The sequence below is a fragment of the Oncorhynchus keta genome, chromosome 4 (assembly GCF_023373465.1).
Source record: "Oncorhynchus keta strain PuntledgeMale-10-30-2019 chromosome 4, Oket_V2, whole genome shotgun sequence".
In the NCBI taxonomy this organism is placed as follows: Eukaryota; Metazoa; Chordata; class Actinopteri; order Salmoniformes; family Salmonidae; genus Oncorhynchus; species Oncorhynchus keta.
Genome location: NC_068424.1, coordinates 73,571,201 through 73,596,107, shown reverse-complemented (window position 1 = coordinate 73,596,107; position 24,907 = coordinate 73,571,201). Strand labels below are relative to the sequence as shown.

At 47.7% G+C, this 24,907-nt stretch overlaps 3 protein-coding genes across 5 annotated transcripts in view; 1 reads left to right on the top strand and 2 right to left on the bottom strand.

Annotated features, from left to right (window-relative positions):
* Positions 1-310: 310 nt before the first annotated feature.
* Positions 311-9,986, bottom strand: LOC118381557 (probable tRNA(His) guanylyltransferase). Its single transcript, XM_052518267.1, is given in 6 exon segments — positions 311-694; positions 1,175-1,282; positions 1,617-1,631; positions 1,634-1,653; positions 1,656-1,724; positions 9,884-9,986. Coding segments are annotated over 6 exon segments (501 nt in total). The 3' UTR covers positions 311-508.
* Positions 9,987-12,552: 2,566 nt separating this feature from the next.
* On the top strand, positions 12,553-14,670 carry LOC118381489 (U7 snRNA-associated Sm-like protein LSm11). The gene is made up of 4 exons (XM_035768434.2): positions 12,553-13,066; positions 13,305-13,444; positions 13,609-13,692; positions 13,874-14,670. Exons 1-4 carry the CDS (start codon positions 12,577-12,579, stop codon positions 14,300-14,302), a joined length of 1,143 nt encoding a protein of 380 aa, XP_035624327.1. The 5' UTR covers positions 12,553-12,576; the 3' UTR covers positions 14,303-14,670.
* Positions 14,671-16,119: 1,449 nt separating this feature from the next.
* LOC118384061 (clathrin interactor 1-like) overlaps positions 16,120-24,907 on the bottom strand; it is a 45,247-nt gene continuing 36,459 nt past the window's right edge. For all 3 annotated transcript variants that reach the window (XM_052515167.1, XM_052515189.1, XM_052515178.1), the window contains 4 exons: positions 21,127-21,192; positions 20,750-21,021; positions 19,053-19,230; positions 16,120-18,506 (listed from right to left, as the gene is read on the bottom strand). In XM_052515167.1, coding sequence (XP_052371127.1) covers positions 18,220-18,506; positions 19,053-19,230; positions 20,750-21,021; positions 21,127-21,192 — 803 coding nt within the window. In that variant the 3' untranslated portion in view covers positions 16,120-18,219. The remainder of the gene's footprint in view (positions 18,507-19,052; positions 19,231-20,749; positions 21,022-21,126; positions 21,193-24,907) is intronic.

The window sequence follows — 24,907 nt, the reverse complement described above, 5'->3', positions numbered from 1 at the left end:
GACAAGTGAGAGGAGACCGGAGCCAGAGGTGATCAGACATGTTTCTCAGTGGGACAAGTGAGAGGAGACCGGAGCCAGAGGTGATCAGACATGCTTCTCAGTGGGACAAGTGAGAGGAGACCGGAGCCAGAGGTGATCAGACATGTTTCTCAGTGGGACAAGTGAGAGGAGACCGGAGCCAGAGGTGATCAGACATGCTTCTCAGTGGGACAAGTGAGAGGAGACCGGAGCCAGAGGTGATCAGATATGCTTTTCAGTGGGACAAGCAGGTATCTCTCTGGTTAACTGACACATGCCCACACACCCAACAGTAAGCCTACTAGTTTATTATGATGATATAATATGCCAGCATCACCACCAGCAAAACATCATCAACAATATACATTCTCTTGGTTTAATGGTTCCAGACATAAAAAGGCTGTATTTAGATACTTGTATACAGTACATGAGCAAAGAGCATGACGGTGTTTGAGTTATGACACCGCTGACAGTTTGTTCCAATCAAGAGTTAGTGATTAAGAGTATCCACACAGTCCATGACAGCTTCCCCTCCATCCCACAGCAGGAGCATGTGGAAGTACAACAAACTCCCCCAAGGCTCGACTCTGTCCACGTTCAACGTTAACCACTGTGCAGGTTTCTGCTCCTCCTCCTCGTTGGGGAGCTTCACACTCTTGGTCACTGTTTCTTCCAGCTGGGACAGAGGGAGGGGGGTAGAGAGTTCGAGAGAAGCAAAGGATGGGGTTAACCATCATAATAATAATTATTAGTTGGGTGCTTCCATTTGTCCTACTTCACACATGTATTATACACGTGTAAATTGGAAATTTGTTTTTTGCATATCCCACTACCCAGACACCCTTGGAATGGGTTTACGACCAGGGATCAGCCATTGTTGCCGGCAACCCTGGAGCAATTAGGGTTAAGTGCCTTGCACAAGGGCACATCGGCAGATTTTTCACCTAGTCATCTATGGGATTCAAACCAGTGGCATTTCACTTACTGGCCAAACGCTCTTAACCACTAGGCTGCCTACCGCCCTCACACACAAGCCTGGACGTGTTTCTATGAATGTATCTGAAGTGGCATCCTCTTCTCTAAATAGTCCACTACTTCTGACAAGAGGCTCTATATAGGGAATAGGGTGCATTAAGGACACAACCTGAGATCTCACCTTCTCCCAGATTAGGACGGTTCCTTTCCTGTGGACCAGAGGCTCGTTGTTGTAATTGATATCAAACTGAGAAAACAGGATTTCATTCTTATCTGCTGCCAATGTTCTCTGGGAGAGAGAGACAGACAGAGAGAGAGAGAGACAGACAGATAGACAGAGACAGACAGAGAGAGAGAGACAGACAGAGATCATAGAGATTGGATTATGTATCTAAAGGTCTTGGTAAATTAAATATGGAAAGGTCAATTGAGGTAGTTTTCAGTGAAAGTAAATATGATGTAGTAATCCATTCTAAAGCTATTATCAGAATAATTATAAAGTTATGACTAACAAGCAGATGCCCCTTAGAAAATGACATTCCTCAAAAAGAGCAGATATATTAAAACGGTGACACACAACTCCACAGCTGTAATTATGCTAATCTCACTGGAGTAACTCTCACCTTTAGTCTGTCCTCTCTGCCTGTGTAGTGGTGAGTCTGCCTTCTGCACCAACGCCCAAAACACTGTGTTATACAGGTTGTTGACGTGACCTGGCGAACACACACAACATTACGAAAGAGAACCACAAATGTGGAAGACAATCTACTGTATTCAAAGCATACACACACAGGATAATGTATTGGGGGATAGGAGTGTGTGAGTATTTAAGTGCGAGTATATACAGTCATTTTGCCTCCAGCTGAGGTAGTCCCGGAGGTTACGGTTGCTAGGATACAGAACCACCCGCCCGTCAAACCCTGGGGGGTAGAGGCGCTGGTCTCAGAAGTAGTCCCTCCAGTAGAACACATAGGAAGAGGAGAACTGGGACTGGAGGGGGAGGAGGGGGGAAGGTATAGGAGGGTGGAGGAGTGGGGGAAGGTATAGGAGGGTGGAGGAGTGGGGGAAGGTAGAGGAGGGTGGATGAGTGGGGGAAGGTAGAGGAGGGTGGATGAGTGGGGGAAGGTATCGGAGTAGGGGAAGGTAGAGGAGGGTGGAGGAGTGGGGGAAGGTAGAGGAGTAGGGGAAGGTAGAGGAGGGTGGAGGAGTGGGGGAAGGTAGAGGAGTAGGGGAAGGTAGAGGAGGGTGGATGAGTGGGGGAAGGTAGAGGAGTAGGGGAAGGTAGAGGAGTGGGGGAAGGTAGAGGAGTAGGGGAAGGTAGAGGAGTAGGGGAAGGTAGAGGAGTAGGGGAAGGTAGAGGAGTGGGGGAAGGTAGAGGAGTAGAGGAGGGTGGAGGAGTGGGGGAAGGTAGAGGAGTAGGGGAAGGTAGAGGCGGGTGGAGGAGTGGGGGAAGGTAGAGGAGGGTGGAGGAGTGGGGAAGGTTAAGGAGGGTGGATGAGTGGGGGAAGGTAGAGGAGTAGGGAAAGGTAGATGAGGGTGGAGGAAGGTAGAGGAGTGTGGAGGAGTGGGGGAAGGTAGAGGAGGAGGGAGGAAGGTAGAGGAGTGTGGAGGAGTGGGGGAAGGTAGAGGAGGGTGGATGAGTAGTGGAAGGTAGAAGAGGGTGGAGGAGTGGGGGAAGGTAGAGGAGGGTGGAGGAAGGTAGAGGAGGGTGGAGGAGTGGGGGAAGGTAGAGGAGGAGGGAGGAAGGTAGAGGAGTGTGGAGTGGGGGAAGGTAGAGGAGGAGGGAGGAAGGTAGAGGAGTGTGGAGGAGTGGGGGAAGGTAGAGGAGGGTGGATGAGTGGAGGAAGGTAGAGGAGGGTGGAGGAATGGAGGGTGGGGGAAGGTAGAGGAGGAGGGAGGAAGATAGAGGAGGGTGGAGGAAGGTAGAAGAGGGTGGAGGAGTGGGGGAAGGTAGAGGAGTAGGGGAAGGTAGAGGAGAGTGGAGGAGTGGGGGAAGGTAGAGGAGGGTGGAGGAGTGGGGGAAGGTAGAGGAGGGTGGAGGAGTGGGGGAAGGTAGAGGAGTAGGGGAAGGTAGAGGAGGGTGGAGGAGTGGGGGAAGGTAGAGGAGGGTGGAGGAGTGGGGGAAGGTAGAGGAGGGTGGAGGAGTGGGGGAAGGTAGAGGAGGGTGGAGAAGTGGGGGAAGGTAGAGGAGTAGGGGAAGGTAGAGGAGGGTGGATGAGTGGGGGAAGGTAGAGGAGTAGGGGAAGGTAGAGGAGTGGGGGAAGGTAGATGAGTAGGGGAAGGTAGAGGAGTAGGGGAAGGTAGAGGAGTAGGGGAAGGTAGAGGAGTAGGGGAAGGTAGAGGAGTGGGGGAAGGTAGAGGAGTAGAGGAGGGTGGAGGAGTGGGGAAGGTAGAGGAGTAGGGGAAGGTAGAGGCGGGTGGAGGAGTGGGGGAAGGTAGAGGAGGGTGGAGGAGTGGGGGAAGGTAGAGGAGGGTGGATGAGTGGGGGAAGGTAGAGGAGTGTGGATGAGTGGGGGAAGGTAGAGGAGTAGGGAAAGGTAGAGGAGGGTGGAGGAAGGTAGAGGAGTGTGGAGGAAGGTAGAGGAATGTGGAGGAGTGGGGGAAGGTAGAGGGGGAGGGAGGAAGGTAGAGGAGTGTGGAGGAGTGGGGGAAGGTAGAGGAGGAGGGAGGAAGGTAGAGGAGTGTGGAGGAGTGGGGGAAGGTAGAGGAGGGTGGATGAGTAGGGGAAGGTAGAGGAGGGTGGAGGAGTGGGGGAAGGTAGAGGAGGGTGGAGGAAGGTAGAGGAGGGTGGAGGAGTAGGGGAAGGTAGAGGAGGAGGGAGGAAGGTAGAGGAGTGTGGAGTGGGGGAAGGTAGAGGAGGAGGGAGGAAGGTAGAGGAGTGTGGAGGAGTGGGGGAAGGTAGAGGAGGGTGGATGAGTGGGGGAAGGTAGAGGAGGGTGGAGGAATGGAGGGTGGGGGAAGGTAGAGGAGGAGGGAGGAAGGTAGAGGGGTGGAGGAGGGGGAAGGTAGAGGAGTGGAGGAAGGTAGAGGAGGGTGGAAGAGTGGGGAAGGTAGAGGAGGGTGGAGGAGTGGGGGAAGGTAGAGGAGGGTGGAGGCAGGTAGAGGAGGGTGGAGGAGTGGGGGAAGGTAGAGGAGGGTGGAGGAGTGGGGGAAGGTAGAGGAGGGTGAAGGAGTGGGGGAAGGTAGAGTCACTCAAATGCAATAAACATTTGTGCGTGGCTGTGGGTGTGTGTAAGTGTGGTTGGTGAGTGTGTGTGGCGGTGTGTGTCTCTGTACATGTATGTTATTACCTGGCTCTCCTTTTGAACCAGAGGTGCTCTTGAAGACGAAGCTGAACTCTGTCACTCTGTCCGTACGAGATGATGTCAGTCAGTCAGTCAGTGGGTCAGTCAGTGGGTGAGTGGGTCAGTCAGTCAGTGGGTGAGTGAGTGGGTCAGTCAGTCAGTGGGTGAGTGAGTGGGTCAGTCAGTCAGTGGGTGAGTGAGTGGGTCAGTCAGTCAGTGGGTGAGTGAGTGGGTCAGTCAGTCAGTGGGTGAGTGAGTGGGTCAGTCAGTCAGTGGGTGAGTGTGTGGGTCAGTCAGTCAGTGGGTGAGTGAGTGGGTCAGTCAGTCAGTGGGTGAGTGTGTGGGTCAGTCAGTCAGTGGGTGAGTGAGTGGGTCAGTCAGTCAGTGGGTGAGTGGGTCAGTCAGTCAGTGGGTGAGTGAGTGAGTGGGTCAGTCAGTCAGTGGGTGAGTGTGTGGGTCAGTCAGTCAGTGGGTGAGTGTGTGGGTCAGTCAGTCAGTGGGTGAGTGAGTGGGTCAGTCAGTCAGTGGGTGAGTGTGTGAGTCAGTCAGTCAGTGGGTGAGTGTGTGGGTCAGTCAGTCAGTGGGTGAGTGAACAGATACACCCCCAGCTCCTCTCTGGAGTTACAGATACACCCCCAGCTCCTCTCTGGAGTTACAGATACACCCCCCAGCTCCTCTCTGGAGTTACAGATATACCCCCCAGCTCCGCTCTGGAGCTACAGATACACCCCCTAGCTCCTCTCTGGAGTTACAGATACACCCCCCAGCTCCTCTCTGGAGTTACAGATACACCCCCAGCTCCTCTCTGGAGTTACAGATACACCCCCAGCTCCTCTCTGGAGTTACAGATACACCCCCAGCTCCTCTCTGGAGTTACAGATACACCCCCAGCTCCTCTCTGGAGTTACAGATACACCCCCCAGCTCCTCTCTGTAGTTACAGATACACCCCCCAGCTCCTCTCTGGAGTTACAGATACACCCCCAGCTCCTCTCTGTAGTTACATATACACCCCCAGCTCCTCTCTGGAGTTACAGATACACCCCCAGCTCCTCTCTGGAGTTACAGATACACCCCCAGCTCCTCTCTGGAGTTACAGATAACCCCCCAGCTCCTCTCTGGAGTTACAGATACACCCCCCAGCTCCTCTCTGGAGTTACAGATACACCCCCAGCTCCTCTCTGTAGTTACAGAAACACCCCCCAGCTCCTCTCTGGAGTTACAGATACACCCCCCAGCTCCTCTCTGTAGTTACAGAAACACCCCCAGCTCCTCTCTGTAGTTACAGATACACCCCCAGCTCCTCTCTGGAGTTACAGATACACCCCAGCTCCTCTCTGTAGTTACAGAAACACCCCCAGCTCCTCTCTGGAGTTACAGATACACCCCCAGCTCCTCTCTGGAGTTACAGATACACCCCCAGCTCCTCTCTGTAGTTACAGAAACACCCCCAGCTCCTCTCTGGAGTTACAGATACACCCCCAGCTCCTCTCTGGAGTTACAGATACACCCCCAGCTCCTCTCTGGAGTTACAGATACACCCCCAGCTCCTCTCTGGAGTTACAGATACACCCCCAGCTCCTCTCTGGAGTTACAGATACACCCCCAGCTCCTCTCTGGAGTTACAGATATACCCCCAGCTCCTCTCTGGAGTTACAGATACACCCCCAGCTCCTCTCTGGAGTTACAGATACACCCCCAGCTCCTCTCTGGAGTTACAGATACACCCCCAGCTCCTCTCTGGAGTTACAGATAGACCCCCAGCTCCTCTCTGGAGTTACAGATATACCCCCAGCTCCTCTCTGGAGTTACAGATATACCCCCAGCTCCTCTCTGGAGTTACAGATACACCCCCAGCTCCTCTCTGGAGTTACAGATACACCCCCAGCTCCTCTCTGGAGTTACAGATACACCCCCAGCTCCTCTCTGGAGTTACAGATACACCCCCAGCTCCTCTCTGGAGTTACAGATACACCCCCAGCTCCTCTCTGGAGTTACAGATACACCCCCAGCTCCTCTCTGGAGTTACAGATACACCCCCAGCTCCTCTCTGGAGCTACAGATACACCCCCAGCTCCTCTCTGGAGCTACAGATACACCCCCAGCTCCTCTCTGGAGTTACAGATACACCCCCAGCTCCTCTCTGGAGTTACAGATACACCCCCAGCTCCTCTCTGGAGTTACAGATACACCCCCAGCTCCTCTCTGGAGTTACAGATACACCCCAGCTCCTCTCTGGAGTTACAGATACACCCCCAGCTCCTCTCTGTAGTTACAGAAACACCCCCAGCTCCTCTCTGGAGTTACAGATACACCCCCAGCTCTCTCTGGAGTTACAGATACACCCCCAGCTCCTCTCTGGAGTTACAGATACACCCCCAGCTCCTCTCTGGAGTTACAGATATACCCCCAGCTCCTCTCTGGAGTTACAGATACACCCCCAGCTCCTCTCTGGAGTTACAGATATACCCCCAGCTCCTCTCTGGAGTTACAGATACACCCCCAGCTCCTCTCTGGAGTTACAGATACACCCCCAGCTCCTCTCTGGAGTTACAGATATACCCCCCAGCTCCTCTCTGGAGTTACAGATATACCCCCAGCTCCTCTCTGGAGTTACAGATACACCCCCAGCTCCTCTCTGGAGTTACAGATACACCCCCAGCTCCTCTCTGGAGTTACAGATACACCCCCAGCTCCTCTCTGGAGTTACAGATACACCCCCAGCTCCTCTCTGGAGTTACAGATACACCCCCAGCTCCTCTCTGGAGTTACAGATACACCCCCAGCTCCTCTCTGGAGTTACAGATACACCCCCAGCTCCTCTCTGGAGCTACAGATACACCCCCCAGCTCCTCTCTGGAGCTACAGATACACCCCCCAGCTCCTCTCTGGAGTTACAGATACACCCCCCAGCTCCTCTCTGGAGTTACAGATACACCCCCAGCTCCTCTCTGGAGTTACAGATACACCCCCAGCTCCTCTCTGGAGTTACTGATCCCCCCCCAGCTCCTCTCTGGAGTTACAGATACACCCCCAGCTCCTCTCTGGAGTTACAGATACACCCCCCAGCTCCTCTCTGGAGTTACAGATACACCCCCCAGCTCCTCTCTGGAGTTACAGATACACCCCCCAGCTCCTCTCTGGAGTTACAGATACACCCCCAGCTCCTCTCTGGAGTTACAGATACACCCCCAGCTCCTCTCTGGAGTTACAGATACACCCCCAGCTCCTCTCTGGAGTTACAGATACACCCCCCAGCTCCTCTCTGGAGTTACAGATACACCCCCCAGCTCCTCTCTGGAGTTACAGATACACCCCCAGCTCCTCTCTGGAGTTACAGATACACCCCCAGCTCCTCTCTGGAGTTACAGATACACCCCCAGCTCCTCTCTGGAGTTACAGATACACCCCCAGCTCCTCTCTGGAGTTACAGATACACCCCAGCTCCTCTCTGGAGTTACAGATACACCCCCAGCTCCTCTCTGGAGTTACAGATACACCCCCAGCTCCTCTCTGGAGTTACAGATACACCCCCAGCTCCTCTCTGGAGTTACAGATACACCCCCAGCTCCTCTCTGGAGTTACAGATACACCCCCAGCTCCTCTCTGGAGTTACAGATACACCCCCAGCTCCTCTCTGGAGTTACAGATACACCCCCAGCTCCTCTCTGGAGTTACAGATACACCCCCAGCTCCTCTCTGGAGTTACAGATACACCCCCCAGCTCCTCTCTGGAGTTACAGATACACCCCCAGCTCCTCTCTGGAGTTACAGATACACCCCCAGCTCCTCTCTGGAGTTACAGATACACCCCCAGCTCCTCTCTGGAGTTACAGATACACCCCCATGCTCCTCTCTGGAGTTACAGATACACCCCCAGCTCCTCTCTGGAGTTACAGATACACCCCCAGCTCCTCTCTGGAGTTACAGATACACCCCCAGCTCCTCTCTGGAGTTACAGATACACCCCCAGCTCCTCTCTGGAGTTACAGATACACCCCCAGCTCCTCTCTGGAGTTACAGATACACCCCCAGCTCCTCTCTGGAGTTACAGATACACCCCCCAGCTCCTCTCTGGAGTTACAGATACACCCCCAGCTCCTCTCTGGAGTTACAGATACACCCCCCAGCTCCTCTCTGGAGTTACAGATACACCCCCAGCTCCTCTCTGGAGTTACAGATACCCCCAGCTCCTCTCTGGAGTTACAGATACACCCCCAGCTCCTCTCTGGAGTTACAGATACACCCCCAGCTCCTCTCTGGAGTTACAGATACACCCCCAGCTCCTCTCTGTAGTTACAGATACACCCCCCAGCTCCTCTCTGGAGTTACAGATACACCCCCCAGCTCCTCTCTGGAGTTACAGATACACCCCCAGCTCCTCTCTGGAGTTACAGATACACCCCCAGCTCCTCTCTGGAGTTACAGATACACCCCCCAGCTCCTCTCTGGAGTTACAGATACACCCCCAGCTCCTCTCTGGAGTTACAGATACACCCCCAGCTCCTCTCTGGAGTTACAGATACACCCCCAGCTCCTCTCTGGAGTTACAGATACACCCCCAGCTCCTCTCTGGAGTTACAGATACACCCCCAGCTCCTCTCTGGAGTTACAGATACACCCCCAGCTCCTCTCTGGAGTTACAGATACACCCCCAGCTCCTCTCTGGAGTTACAGATACACCCCCAGCTCCTCTCTGGAGTTACAGATACACCCCCAGCTCCTCTCTGGAGTTACAGATACACCCCCAGCTCCTCTCTGGAGTTACAGATACACCCCCAGCTCCTCTCTGGAGTTACAGATACACCCCCAGCTCCTCTCTGGAGTTACAGATACACCCCCAGCTCCTCTCTGGAGTTACAGATACACCCCCAGCTCCTCTCTGGAGTTACAGATACACCCCCAGCTCCTCTCTGGAGTTACAGATACACCCCCCCCAGCTCCTCTCTGGAGTTACAGATACACCCCCAGCTCCTCTCTGGAGTTACAGATACACCCCCAGCTCCTCTCTGGAGTTACAGATACACCCCCAGCTCCTCTCTGGAGTTACAGATACACCCCCAGCTCCTCTCCGGAGTTACAGATACACCCCCCAGCTCCTCTCTGGAGTTACAGATACACCCCCCAGCTCCTCTCTGGAGTTACAGATACACCCCCCAGCTCCTCTCTGGAGTTACAGATACACCCCCAGCTCCTCTCTGGAGTTACAGATACACCCCCAGCTCCTCTCTGGAGTTACAGATACACCCCCCAGCTCCTCTCTGGAGTTACAGATACACCCCCAGCTCCTCTCTGGAGTTACAGATAACCCCCAGCTCCTCTCTGGAGTTACAGATACACCCCCAGCTCCTCTCTCGAGTTACAGATACACCCCCAGCTCCTCTCTGGAGTTACAGATACACCCCCAGCTCCTCTCTGGAGTTACAGATACACCCCCAGCTCCTCTCTGGAGTTACAGATACACCCCCCAGCTCCTCTCTGGAGTTACAGATACACCCCCCAGCTCCTCTCTGGAGTTACAGATACACCCCCCAGCTCCTCTCTGGAGTTACAGATACACCCCCCAGCTCCTCTCTGGAGTTACAGATACACCCCCCAGCTACTTACTTGTGGAGGTTCCTTCCATCCAACCGCACCACGATGTAACAGTTTTCAGACAGGTGTCGTCTGTCTCGAAGTTCCGGAGGTACTGAAACTTGCTCTTGGCCATTCTGTCGCTGCTGGTGAAAACCCTGGCTACTGGTCAGAGGATGCACGTCTTGATGCCTCCTGGTAATCTACACGGCACTGGACCAAACTTCAGGGTTCTGTGTGAAAGGACAGAGCAGATTAAATCAATGTAGATTCTGTGGGAGAAGAACGAGCAGCACAAGGTTGGCTGTGGTCTTCATGTCAAATTCTGCTTTCTTAATATTAGACATATAGGCAATATTTTAGTGAAGCAAATATGGCAGGTAAGACCAGAAACCCACCCACAGGCTCAACCTGGTCTCAGAGCATTTCCTATGATTCTGTACGTAAATCCAAAACACTCCTTTTAGTATGATGTTTCATATGGTAAGTATTCATCTGTGGATGTCCATCATCCAGTTCCTGTGATATTACAAATTACAATTCGTATGATATGTTACGAATCTGTAAAAAGGTTACATTTGTTAGCAAAACATACGATATGTTACAAATTCCAATTTGTCGTGGCTAACGTTAGCTAGCTGTCTAACAAGGATAAAGGGTTAATTAAGGTTAGCTAAAAGGGTTAAGGTTAGGGAAAGGGTAAGCTAACATGCTAAGTAGTTGCAAAGTTGCTGAAGTTGTGTGTCATGAGATTCGAAGACGGAATCTTCCGGTTGCTAGACATTCGCGTTATACGCCCATCCATCCATTTACATTTAAGTCATTTAGCAGACGCTCTTATCCAGAGCGACTTACAAATTGGTGCATTCACCTTATGACATCCAGTGGAACAGCCACTTTACAATAGTGCATCTAAATCTTTTAGGGGGGTGAGAAGGATTACTTTATCCTATCCTAGGTATTCCTTAAAGAGGTGGGGTTTCAGGTGTCTCCGGAAGGTGGTGATTGACATCCACCCTGACAAACCAACCTCCTTTCATTTTTGCGTTATTAAGTAACCTTGAAGCTTATGTAGCCATACTAGAATGTAATATCAAACTATGTCGCATTTAGTCTGAGATCAGGCTGTCAGGCTAGCTAGCTACATTACCAAAAATATGGGAACACCTGATCGTCGAACATCTCATTCCAAAATCATGGGCAGTAATATGGAATTGGTCCCCCCTTTGCTGCTATAACAACCTCCACTCTTCTGGGAAGGTTTTCCACTAGATGTTGGTACATTGCTGCGGGGACTTGCTTTCATTCAGCCACGAGAGCATTAGTGAGGTCGGGCACTGATGATGGGCGATTAGGCCTTGCTCACTGTCTGCGTTCCAATTCATCTCAAAGGTGTTCGATGGGGTTGAGGTCAGGGCTCTATGCAGGCCAGTCATGTTCTTCTACACCGATCTCAAGAAACCATTTCTGCATGGACGCATTGTCATGCTGAAACAGAAAAGGGCCTTCCCTAAACTGTTTCCACAAAGTTGGAAGCACAGAATCCGAACCATGAAAAACAGCCAGAGACCATTATTCCTCCTCCACCACAAAACTTTCATCCATCTGACTGCCAGATGGTGAAGTGTGATTCATCACTCCAGAGAACACGTTTCCACTGCTCCAGAGTCCAATGGCGGTGAGCTTTACACCACAGCAGTCGACGCTTGGCATTGCACATGGTGATCTTAGGCTTGTGTGAGGCTGCTCGGCCATGGAAACCCATTTCATGAAGCTCCTGACGAACTGTTCTTGTGTTGACGTTGCTTCCAGAGACCGTTTAAACTTGGTAGTGAGTGTTGCAACCGAGGACAGACGATGTTTACGCGCTACGGCGGTCCGAGCATGTGACTGAGCTTGTGTGGCCTACCACTTCGCGGCTGAGCAGTTGTTTCTCCTAGACGTTTCCACTTCACAATAACACCACTTACAGTTGACTGGGGCAGCTCAAGCAGGGCAGAAATTTGATGAACTGACTGACGTGTTGGAAAGTACCACGTTGAAAGTCACTGAGCTCTTCAACAAGGCCATTCTACTGCAGATGTTTGTCTATGGAGATTGCATGGCTGTGTGATTTTCTAGACCTGTCAGCAACAGGTTTGGCTGCAATAGCCGAATCCAATAATGTGAAGGGATGTCCACATACTTTTGTATATAGTGTATTTACAAATGGTTGTCATCCTCTTCGATCCATGATTTTAATTATTCCTTAAAGCAATGGTATAACTTAGTTTACTTTAGGTGAATCAATGTAAGTGGTGCTATTGTCGACGCTGTGCTGTAAGTTATTAATATACATGTTTTTGTGAGAATGTAGCGACAAAGGACAGAACACAAGTTATTTTCGCTAATGATTGTATGCAGTCCATCCATCAAATAGGTCCTCCACGAACATATCCTTCGAATTTCTGTTCCGGGACAGTATCTCATCTACGATCGCAATACAACAAAGTAAGAAACAAAAACAAGCCGAATATAAAATGTTTTTGTTGATTTTCTTTTGGTTTGGTTTCTGTGCCTAATTCCCTTTTAAAAAATACTAAGAAACAAAGCTTACAGACGACTAATATGTAATTTTGTTGCAGCTGCCTCAAATCTGCTGCATGGTCCTTTAGCGCCCCCGCCTGGTGAAAATAGAACAATGAAGCGGAAGAAGACCACCTTTCCCATGATTCTTAGCGTCGTGCATGTCTGCATTTGTTTTGAACATGGAGGAGAGGGAAAGAAGAGGAGATAAACAACAAAAATGTCCAGAATCAGAAAAGAAAGAGAGAGAATCAACAAGTGCATGTGCTTCAGATGCAACCGAACATACGGCAGAAGAAGAAGATGATATCGCGGCAAAGTTGGACGTCACCTCCGATAAATTTGATCCACTCCTGGCGCTATACTCGACTACAGTGCCTCTTCCATATCCAAACGTGAAATGCTTCAACAACATAGCCGAGTATGAGAGCTTTCTAAAGGGGGGACGGGGCCGCGCCAAGCCTGAGAACGTGGAGAAAAAACAGAGGAAAGCCAGGAAAGGTGTAGCAGATCCTGAGAGGATAGAGAAACTGAAGAGGTTGATGGTGAACAACCCGATAGTGGGAGAAGATGGAGAGGAGGGGACCAGCGGCACTGCCCGCCGTTGTAGAATACAGAAGGCTGCCAAGAATGTCCTGACCAGGATGCCTCGTATGTCGTGAATTATTCCTACCTATTGTAGGCCTGCTTTGAATCCTTTAGTTTTTGGTGGTGTGGTTTCAGATCAAAACATGACCTCTTTCATTCTTACTTATGATCATTGTCTCATATTGTTACATATTTAGGCAAATTAAAACTCTTCATTGATATGTGGGACATTATTGATGAGTCAAACTTGTGGTTGACAGCCAGGTGAATTCTATTTAATGTCTACTTCCTGTTTATACAGTCCATACAGGAAGTCCTCTGGGGGAGATGCACCGCTGCGTGCAGGAGAGGATCAGAGTGAAAGTTCACATCAGAACCTTCAAGGGGCTCCGTGGAGTGTGTTCTGGCTTCATAGTGGCCTTCGACAAGTTCTGGAACATGGTGAGAGCTCTTACCCGGGCCCTACCCATGCCCTCCACCGCCTTTCGACAGGTGGCTTGCAGACTAGACTATAGTCTTATGTAAGACAGTGCTCGAATAGCCTTCCACATCACTGTCCTCTCTCTCAATCTCTCCCCTCACCCTCTATTCCCTCTCCCTGTTAGGCAATGGTAGATGTAGATGAGACCTACAGGGAACCTCTGCTGGGTGAAGCTCTCTACCATGAGAAGGCCCTCACTGTCACACGGGTAGGTCTGGTGCCACCGAAGGACTCTGATCCTCTAGTCTAGTGGTGCATTCTAGAGAATGTTGTCTTGGATGCAGATGATGACATTTCCAGATCATGTGCCACTCACTAAAAAAGGTACAGCCATTATCATTCTCTGCAATCAGAAAACAAACTCATTAGCTATCCCTCTCCTTCCCTAGCTCTTTGACAAGCTGAAACTCCAGGAGAGTGCGGCGCTGAGAGAATATGAGGAGAAGAAGAAGCAGATAGACAAGAAGAAAGCTGAACCCTTCCATCCCCCGCCTGAGACCCAAACCAGAGACTGCAGACGAGGTGACCCCAATAGAGGGGACCCCAGAAGGAGAGGAGACCCTAGGGCAGTGGATCCCCGACTTGCAAGGGCCACAGTTGGGCCCCCAGTGGGCGATGACCCCGGAGCCCTAGGGGCCACAGGTAAGACCCATGGGTCAAATGTTAAAGGTCAGGAGTCAGGGACTGAGGGGCCGAAGAGAAGAGGGTCCCAGAAGAAAGAAGTGTCCCAGCCCTACGGGAGGGTTCATACGCGCCACGTCAACCAGCTCTTCATACGGGGAGAGAACGTGCTTCTAGTCAACCTACAACCACTCTGAATCTATTGTGTGTTCTAGCCAGCAGGGGTGGCAACCTAGCCTGGACGCCAGTCTGTTCCTGCTCTCTTGCCAACTCCTTTTGGAGCTTTCATGCCAAACATGAGCAGAAACCGACACTGCCACCCGGGCTAGTGTCCACCCGGGCTAGTGGCCACCCGGGCTAGTGGCCACCCGGGCTAGTGGCCACCCTCCAGGAAAGTTACTTGACCTGAAGGTCCAATGCGTTGAAGTTTTACCAAGACTCATCCACCAAGACCTACAGTATCTATACTGGTTTAGACCAACCTGGAAGTCTCACTGCTACTGCATATCATATTGATATTCTCTGCTTTACGCAGACAGACATTAACTAGAAATAAAACATGAACTACCAAGCTGTCTTCTCTTGTCGTTTCTCATCTGATCTTTGCCTCTGGGTCATATGAAATTTGAAACACAGTATTGAAATGCAGGCATGGTGTGCACAACTGTAAATAACCACCAGAGGGCACTATACTCATTCGAATACAGGCATGGTGTGCACAACTGTAAATAACCACCAGAGGGCACTATACTCATTCGAATGCAGGCATGTTGTGCAGAGGGCATTATAGACTCATTCTAAAACATCTCACTGAGTCGTTGGGAAATAAACATAAATATTTAAATAATTGTGAAAAAAAGTGTTCATATAAAGATGGAACTGTAAAGAGAAATGGGAATTTCTCTTTGATTTATCTGGATATAGTGAGGATTAAAATGTGATCTAAAAGTAGCCTAACCTAATAAATGTCGTAAATATGCAGATTATAATCTCAAACACAACTGCATCATTGCAGAAACCCATAAATGTCATCCATGCTATGCCCAGCCTGCCAACTCCAGATAACACATGGAGGCATATTGCCACTGAAACGAGGAAAGCCTACTGTTAGTCCCATTATCTTGCTTTTCTCTGTCAGAGCAGAAATGGCAGCGTGGTCTGGTCTCAGAGGACCTCGTGTGTGTTATTCATAATGGAGAAGCTTCAGATGGCACTAAGCAGCAACTCTTATTTGTCTAGACATTTCAGATTGTGCTTTATTCTTTCATGGCCACATCAGCTTGATTGCAGGTCATTGGTTTTGTGAAGCTGCTGCTTTGTCTATAAACTAGGTCACCCAAGGACAATAAACCTGAACCTTCAGTATTGCACATTTTCCATAATATCTGGGAGCTGTGTTGTGCAGTATATGTTAATTGTTCAAATGGTGTCTGAGACAAGACATCCTGCAGTACCTGGCTTTAATTACTTTCTTATATCTCAATCTGATCTATTAATTCCTCCACATGGTTGCATACCGATGCACTGGCCAGATGGCTGTACTGTGTGTGTGAGTGTTGGGCTGCACTGTGTGTGTGTGTGTGTGTAGGGCTGCACTGTATGTGTGTGTAGGGCTGCACTGTATGTGTGTGTGTAGGGCTGCACTGTGTGTGTGTGTAGGGCTGCACTGTATGTGTGTGTAGGGCTGCACTGTATGTGTGTGTGTGTGTAGGGCTGCACTGTGTGTGTATGGGGCTGCACTGTGTATGTGTGTAGGTCTGCACTGTGTGTGTGTGTAGGGCTGCACTGTGTGTGTGTGTAGGGCTGCACTGTGTGTGTGTGTGTGTGTAGGGCTGCACTGTGTGTGTGTGTGTAGGGCTGCACTGTGTGTGTGTGTAGGGCTGCACTGTGTGTGTGTGTGTGTGTGTGTGGGGCTGCACTGTGTGTGTCTCAGCAGGTTCCAAGGCCATTGCTCTACTCCAATGCAGTAGTAACCAAGTTGGTCTTAAGTGAAATAAACACTTCATTACCAAACTGTAATCAACTGTTTTAATGTCAGATACAGGATCATGATGGGCCAATCAAATCAAACAAAAAGAAAAACGACATCTTCAAGGCTTCTTTCGTTGGTGATGCTTCGATTGTTCTTTTTACACATTTGTATGAACTAGTGTTTTCTTTCCAGTAACAATCCCACATTACCTAAGATCTCAGAACAAATTGTAATAAGTAGAAAAAAAATAAACAAAACAACAAGAGAATAAACAACCCCCTAAAGACAATCTCTTAGAAAAAACAAACAAGAGTGGATAGATTTTGGTCGTTTCCAACAGGTAATGCCTCCTCTCAGACAGACTACTGTGTGTGTGTGTGTGTGTGTGCAGGGTTGGGGTCAATTCAGAAAGTAAACCAAATTTTAAAAAATCTAATTGAAGACAATTGGAATTTCAGTGTACCTCCAGAATTGAAATGGAATTGACCCCAACTCATGGAAGAAGACTGAGCCTGAGGAGTCTACATGTGAGTTACTCACTGGCCTGGTACAGATGGTCCTGACTTCAACATGTACAGAGTGTGCATCCCAAATTGCACCCATGTCCATTATAGTGCACGATATTTGAGCCGAGTCCTATGGGCCCTGGTTGGAAGTAGTGCACTACAAAGTGAATAGGGTGCTATATGGGATGAACCCCCCCCAAAATAAAAATCCTCTCCTTAATCTGGACCGTCTGAGAAACCTCCTTCAGGAGATACTGTACGCTCTGGGGTGACGTTTCCCCCAAGTACAGATCTAGGATCAGCTTCCCCTCCCACAATCCCAACCATTTGTGTGTGTGGGGGGGTGCAAAACTGAACCAGGATCAGCATCTCAGGGCAACTTCCCCCTACTCCCAGAGGGCGCAGTAAGATCCACACATACATACTGTGCTGTAGACTCCTAACAGTAACGGTCTTAACCACTGTAACGTCTCTCCGTCTGTCTCTAAGTTATAATGAAGGAAAAAGGCCTCCGTCTCACAGGCACCATGTGCTGTACTTAAAGAACACAGCCCACCAGGAGGTTGTTCCTACAGCTACTGATTATCTTACTTGGATGCAAGGAAAAAAAGGATTATAGTTCTTTAAAAAATATATACCCATAAGAAAGGCCACAAAGGAGATCTGTGTTATCATTACCACAGCTTCCTCATTTAACAGCTTTAATCATTTCTCATTCATTCACTTATTAAATCCATCCATCAATAAAACGATTGATTGATCTGTTAAATCTAATATTGAACAGAAATTCCACATTGGGAGTGTGGAACGCTGATATATAAAGTAAGTATTAAAAGACTGACTCCATCGCAATGTACCTTGCCATAGCAACGTCTTGACTGACATCTGATTCCGTCCAATCGACACTCACGGCATCATCATATCATAGTCAAGAACTCAATAACTTATTTGTCCGTTGCATTATAGTAATATTTACAGTCGTAGGGAAGGGACAGGTCGAGGTAACATTCTAAAAGAGATGGGGAGTTATTGGGGTGGGATTATGAAATGAAACTGTTTGCTACTCTGGACATTTAAATGGTTAAGGAAAGCAAAACCCTACTGACATTCTCTTCAAGGAAGATTCATATGGGCAATTCCATGGTAACAGAATGATTTTTTAAAAATGCAATTCAAAACAACATTATTGCAAAGTTAAGCCATACAAGTTTAAAAGTCATCCTTGTGCATATAATTGTATGGGTTGTTTAACTTTGAAATCATTGGTTTTTGTTTGGTTTACATTTCAAAGTAAAAAATCTGAGTCTCATTCTGTTACGGTTTCTCCCTACCTCTTAGTTGTTCTCTATCTCCGATTCAAACCCCAACAGCACACAACCATTACTGGACACCCTCTTGGAACTTGATTCCAAGTTCCAACTGATTAAAACATACATACATTCATGTATATTCATATCTTTATACATCACTTAAAAGAGAGAAACAGGAAGTGGAGGGGTGGCAGTCAGTATTTGATATTTGACAACATTCAAGTACTCTTTGTTTGCAGCTCTTTACAATCCTTCACAGACGGTCGATTGGATGGAGAGAAAAATAGAAACAGCCCTCCCTCCACCTCTCTTTCACTTCTCTTCCCTCACTTCCTGAAGTTGCAGAAATCTGCAAATGCGTCCAATCCTTGCTTGGGCTGCTGCTGTACCAGGCCAGAGCCCATAGACATGGCTGGCATCCTGATCCCCATGCCCATAGCACCAGGCATGCCCATGTTCATGCCCATTCCCATCATTCCCTGGCTGTGGGCCATGCCCATCCCAGCACCAGGGTGCATCATGGGAGTTGTTGCCGTTCTGATGGGGGCGGTTGCGAGGCCCATGCCGGCGAATCCCTGGGAGAGCATGTTGACGGGTGGGAGGGGCTGGCCTCCTAGAAAACAGAAACAGGAAGAAGTGGAGTCAGAAGACCGCATGGCCTCAGACACACACAGGTTCACACACTCTCCTCAAACACTCCACAAGTTGTACCAAGCATCCTTCTATTCCATACTGAACAAGGAATCACAAGTATAGAACTCGTAAGGTTAAATAAAAATGAATTTTAAAAAACTATTCTTCCATTCTGACTGAAACGAAAGCCTTTTGAATGGTCTTGTGCCCATCCTGATAACAGGAAGAAAGCTCCACACCCTGGGGATCTTGGATGCTCCACAACTGAATGGTCTTGTGCCCATCCTGATAACAGGAAGAAAGCTCCACACCCTGGGGATCTTGGATGCTCCACAACTGAATGGTCTTGTGCCCATCCTGATAACAGGAAGAAAGCTCCACACCCTGGGGATCTTGGATGCTCCACAACTGAATGGATCTCAAATCAACGTTTTGTTCAACAGACATTCAGCAGCGTTTTGAACACCCTCCAGACAAACACAATACTCTTTCTATCCCAGTCTATACTACAACACACTAGGCTCACCTTGGAGTGTGTTGAGGGTGGGCTGGACAGGTTTGGGGGGCTGCATGCCAGGTGCCAGGAAGTCCAGACTGATGTTGACCGACGAGTCAGACCAGGTGGAGGGGATCGCTGACCCCATGGAACCCTGGGTACCCAGCATGACTTCATGCTGCTGGGGCTGCAACGGCCCGCCCATCAACTGAAAGGGGGGTCGACAATTTGGTAGACAGTTCCAATAGATAGTAATATTAAAGGTACCTATATAAATGGTGACATATGAAGGTTAACCTTTTGTGACTAGGCGCAGTATTTTCATTTTTGGAAAAATAACGTTCCCGTAGTAAATGGGATATTTTGTCAGGACGAGATGCTAGAATATGCATATAATTGACAGCTTAGGATAGAAAACACTAAAGTTTCCAAAACTGTAAAAATATTGTCTGTGAGTATAACAGAACTGATATTGCAGGCGAAAGCCTGAGAAAAATCCAATCCGGAAGTGACTCATCTTTTGAAAGCTCTGCGTTCCAATGTGTCCCTATTGAGCAGTGAATGGGCTATCAACCAGATTACTTTTTCTCCATTTTCCCCAAGGTGTCCACAGCATTGTGACGTAGTTTTACGCATTTATGTTGAAGAATACCCATAAGCGGCTGCATTGCGCAAGTGGTCACCTGATGGCTCTCAGAGTGATTCTCACGTAAAATACAGAGGTAGCCATTATTCCAATTGGTCCTACTGAAAAACCAATTGTCCCGGTGGATATATTATGGAATAGATATTTGAAAAACACCTTGAGGATTTATTATAAACAACGTTTGCCATGTTTCTGTCGATATTATGGAGCTAATTTGGAATATTTTTCGGTGTTTTCGTGACTGCAATTTCCGGGCGATTTCTCAGCCAAACGTGAAGAACAAACGGAGCCATTTCGCCTACAAAAATAATATTTTTTGGAAAAAAGGAACATTGGCTATCTAACTGGGAGTCTCGTGAGTGAAAACATCCGAAGCTCATCAAAGGTAAATGATTTAATTTGATTGCTTTTCTGATTTCCGTGGCCAAGTTACCTGCTGCTAGCTGGACAAAATGCTATGATAGGCTATCGATAAACTTACACAAATGCTTGTCAAACTTTGGCTGTAAAGCACATTTTGAAAATCTGAGATGACAGGTTGATTAACAAAAGGCTAAGCTGCGTCTCAATATATTTCACTTGTGATTTTCATGAATAGGAATATTTTCTAGGAATATTTATGTGCGTTGCGTTATGCTAATTAGTGTCCGTCGATGATTACGCTCCCGGACCCGGGATGAGGAGTTAGAGGTTAAACTGCTGTCTCTGAAGGCATCTACATGGAAACACATCTCATCTATTCAGAATGAACAGGATTGGGGGGCAGGTTGTATTATTCTGCTAAACCAAGCTGGTCTTTTTTAAGTAGGTCAGGTTTTTAACATGCACATATTATCTATGCAAACAACCTTGCATTTGATTGAATGGTTTTCTGACTCAAACGGGTTCCTTCTCATTGTGTGTGTGTGTGTGTTTGTCCCTAGGGAAGGTGGAGCATCTGCAAACCTTGGCTCTCTGCCGTTTTTCTCTCGTGTGTGTTCCTCACAGGCAGTTACTGCCACTCCTCTCATTAACAGTGGATCAGACACAATAAATACAATTTACGATGTAAATGAATGTACTGTCTGTCCTGTATTCTTACCAGTGATCTGGACTGTGGCATGGTGCTGCTGATGGTCTGTGTGTTGGTCATATTAAAGGTGAGGCTCTGAGAGGCAGAGAGCGACTGGGTCTGACCTGGACCCATCAGATCAAACAGGTCAGCGGAGGCTGGAGCTGGTGCAGAGCTGGCCGACAGAGCCCCAAACAGGTCAGTGCTGCTGGGGGCCAGAGGCTGGGCGAAGGGGGTGGGGACGGGGGCCTGGCCACCAGGGAAAGCATTCCAGTCCCCAAAGTCACCGTTCCCACTGGAGGCTGGAGAGGAGAAAAGAGAGAAAAAATGTTAGTGGATAAACTAGACTATAAAAAAAATTATAAACTATAAATATCTCTGAATATTCTAATGCTTTCTAAACTCACCAGGTACTGTGGAGAGGACGACAGAGGCAGCAGGAGACGAGAAGTCAGCAAATCCTCCTATCAGGTCTGGAAAGAGACATGCATACAACACTTTAATGAGTGAATTGTGACAGCTTCCAGACACCGGTCCAGAGACCCTCCATGATGTCCTGTAACTATACTACCGCCCCGTAACCCTCCATGATGTCCTGTGTCATGACGTGGCCCTTTTTGGGTATAGCGAGTGCCCCCCTCTTACACCCAAGTTCAGTTATCTCAAGGTCGTAAATTCCAGAAGGAGACTCTCTCCCTCATGGCCATGCAGAAAGAGAGAGAGAGAACAAAGGAACTTCTACTACCTCACAGAACTTGAGAACTGAACAATGTCCATGTTTTGGAGAATGTGTAAACGATTGGTGGAGAAGCCAGCTACGACCGGTCCATTTTGTTTTATGATCGTGACCTCAGAAAAGACAATACAGCCACATTACCATAACTCTGCTTATACAGAAGCCTCCGTTCTGAGGTTTGCATCTAATTATTGTATAAAATGAATGAGTAAAGATGAAACTATTTGTGAAATTATGTAAGGTGATGTTGAACCGTTAATGTGAGAGAATTGTAATTCTGTTTAAAGTTGAACGAAGTCATTGGCCCGCCGCCATGAGCACAGACATCGATCTGGCGTCATGGGACAGCCCTTTTCTACTGTTACGAATATAACCCCCACCTTCAGACCATGCCTACCCCGGTCAGCTGAGGGAGCTAAGGTTTGAGTAGAGACCATAAAAACCCCAGGATAAGCTAAGGTTGTAATGGTTGCTGAATTCTTAACCATACCCCGTGGTTAAACTCTGAGACTATCGATTCCGATAGAATAAGAGTAACTCGTCGATACTAATTACTAGTCTGCAGCTAGGAATTATGTACCATTGAACGCAAATACTGACAACTGCCGAAACATCTATACAATAAGAACAGTTCTGAATTGGACTCTGAAGTATCCATTCTAACCACGAAAGACTCCTTGGAAGCAGATTGAGACACAAGCGGATGAACTTTCCAACAAAAAGATGGACGATTCCAACAGAGATCACGATGGCACACGGAGCGTAAATATATATATTGATTGCAATTACTCCCGAATGAGTGTGCATTAATGTGCAAAGGATTAGCATTTCAATGAGTGATGAATTCCAGATTTAGTCCGTTAGGCCAAACGGTACGAGTTCTGTCAGTCAATATTAATTTCTAGAGCCAGTAATGTTAGAAATTGGAGGATAGATCTGTTCGGCGCCCGAGCCGAAGTATTCTGTCCGCCGACCGCACTAAGCCAGTGTGGGTAGGCCACAAGCGTATCCGTAGTTATGTACCGTGTCGCTCCGGTCAACATAAAGCTAGCAAGGTAAACCGAATGGGTTAATATGAGACGTCACTAGTAAACCCCCCTTTTCATGGTGAAGGGAACCCTATTTTTTGCTTGGTAGTGAGATTTCAGAAAAAAAGTAGGATTCGCTTGCACGAGATGCTAAGCTAACAAAGGGAAACAGTCTTTTTTCCCCCTGTGTCCCGCTGAAATTCCTCCGCCTTGCGCGACGAAAGTCCCGCCCTTTGTACTTCTGTTTGATTTCAGATTTCTGCGATCACTGGTGGTGAAGAATCGGCCGTACACCTCTTGGAAAAATAAGTACAGTGGGGCAAAAAAAGTATTTAGTCAGCCACCAATTGTGCAAGTTCTCCCACTTAAAAAGATGAGAGGCCTGTAATTTTCATCATTAGGTACACTTCAACTATGACAGACAAAATTAGAAAGAAAAAAAAAATCCAGAAAATCACATTGTAGGATTTTTTATGAATTTATTTGCAAATTATGGTGGAAAATAAGTATTTGGTCACCTACAAACAAGCAAGATTTAAGCCAGTACATGTCCAGGCTTGTCTGAAGTTTGCTAATTTTGTCTGTCATAGTTTAAGTGTACCTGTGATGAAAATTACAGGCCTCTCATCTTTTTAAGTGGGAGAACTTGCACAATTGGTGGCTGACTAAATACTTTTTTTGCCCCACTGTATGTGATACCCAAACGTGGATCACATTAAGATATCCAGCCAATCTTAATTGATTGGATATCGATGTCTCATACAATTTAACTAACAAGTGAAATTGCCAGATTTACTTCTCAAGTGGATCTTTTAACCTGTTACTCCTACCCCCTACTTTTTCGAACATTCTGTTAAAAATCGCGCAACATTTCAGCGCCCTGCTGCTCATGCCAGGAATATAGTATATGCATATGATTAGTATGTGTGGATAGAAAACACTCAGACGTTTATAAAACTGTTTAAATCACGGCTGTGACTATAACAGAACGTCCGTTTCATCGAAAAGCGCAGGAAAATCTGATCACTGAAAATGGAAATATATATCCATCCGCCACTTCAACCCATTGATAAAGGCGAACCACAATAAATGGGGCTGAGGTTGCAATACCTACAGCTTCCACACGATGTCAACAGTCTTGTCATTTGCCTAGGCTTTGTTTCTTGGTCAAACGAAGAAGAGACAAGCCATTTGTTGAAGTCTCCGACCGGATATTTTGGTTGAGATTTACCCGGACATTATTTCTAGACGGACAGCTAAAGAATATACATCGCCTCGTGATCAATTTGGTCGCTTATTAACGTGTACTAATACCTATAGTTGCATTACAAAAGTATTTCGAAGTGTTTTGTGAAAGTTTATCGTCGACTTTTTTAATTTAAAAAAATGACGTTACGTTATAAGACGCTATTTTTTTCGTTTATCACACATTCTTCATAGATCGATATCTAGGCTATATATGGACCGATTTAATCGAAAAAAAAATACCCAATAGTGTTTATGGGACATCTATGAGTGCCAACAAAGAAGATGGTCAAAGGTAATGAATGTTTTATATTTTATTTGTGCGGTTTGTGTAGCGACGACTATGCTAATTATTTTGTTTACGTCCCCTGCGGGTCTTTTGGGGTGTTACATGCTATCAGATAATAGCTTCTCATGCTTTTGCCGAAAAGCATTTAAAAAATCTGACTTGTTGCCTGGATTCACAACGAGTGTAGCTTTAATTCAATACCCTGCATGTGCATTTTAATGAACGTTTGAGTTTTAACTAGTACTATTAGCATTTAGCATAGCGCATTTGCATTTCCAGATGGGACGCCTGCGTGTCAGGTAGGAGCAAGAGGTTAAATAATATCCAAATTGATTGGGTTTCTACAATGAGACAAGTTAAACTTTTTCCACATTAACTTCTCTAGGATAGGGGGCAGCATTTGGAATTTTGGATGAAAAGCATGCCCAAATTCAACTGCCTGCTACTCATTCCCAGAAGACAAGATATGCATATTATTAGTAGATTTGAATAGAAAACATTCAGAAGTTTCTAAAACTGTTTGAATCATGTCTGTGAGTATAACAGAACTTATTTGGCAGGCGAAACCCAGAGGACAAACCATTCAGATTCAGAAAAGATCACTCGTTTCAATGGTTTTCATTGGGAATCCAGATTTCAAAGGGACCTTCTTTCAGTTCCTACCACTTCCACTGGATGTCAACAGGCCTTAGAAATTGGTTGAGGTTTTTCCTTTGAGAAATGAAGAAGTAACACTGTTCAGAATGAGGCTCGAGGGAAGTGTACTTTTTGTTAGAGGCGCGTGACCTGAAAGCCCGCTCCACTTTGTTTTCCTCCGGTATTGAATACAGATCATCCAGTCTTCAATTTGATCGATTATTTACGTTAAAAAATACCTAAAGTCGTATTAA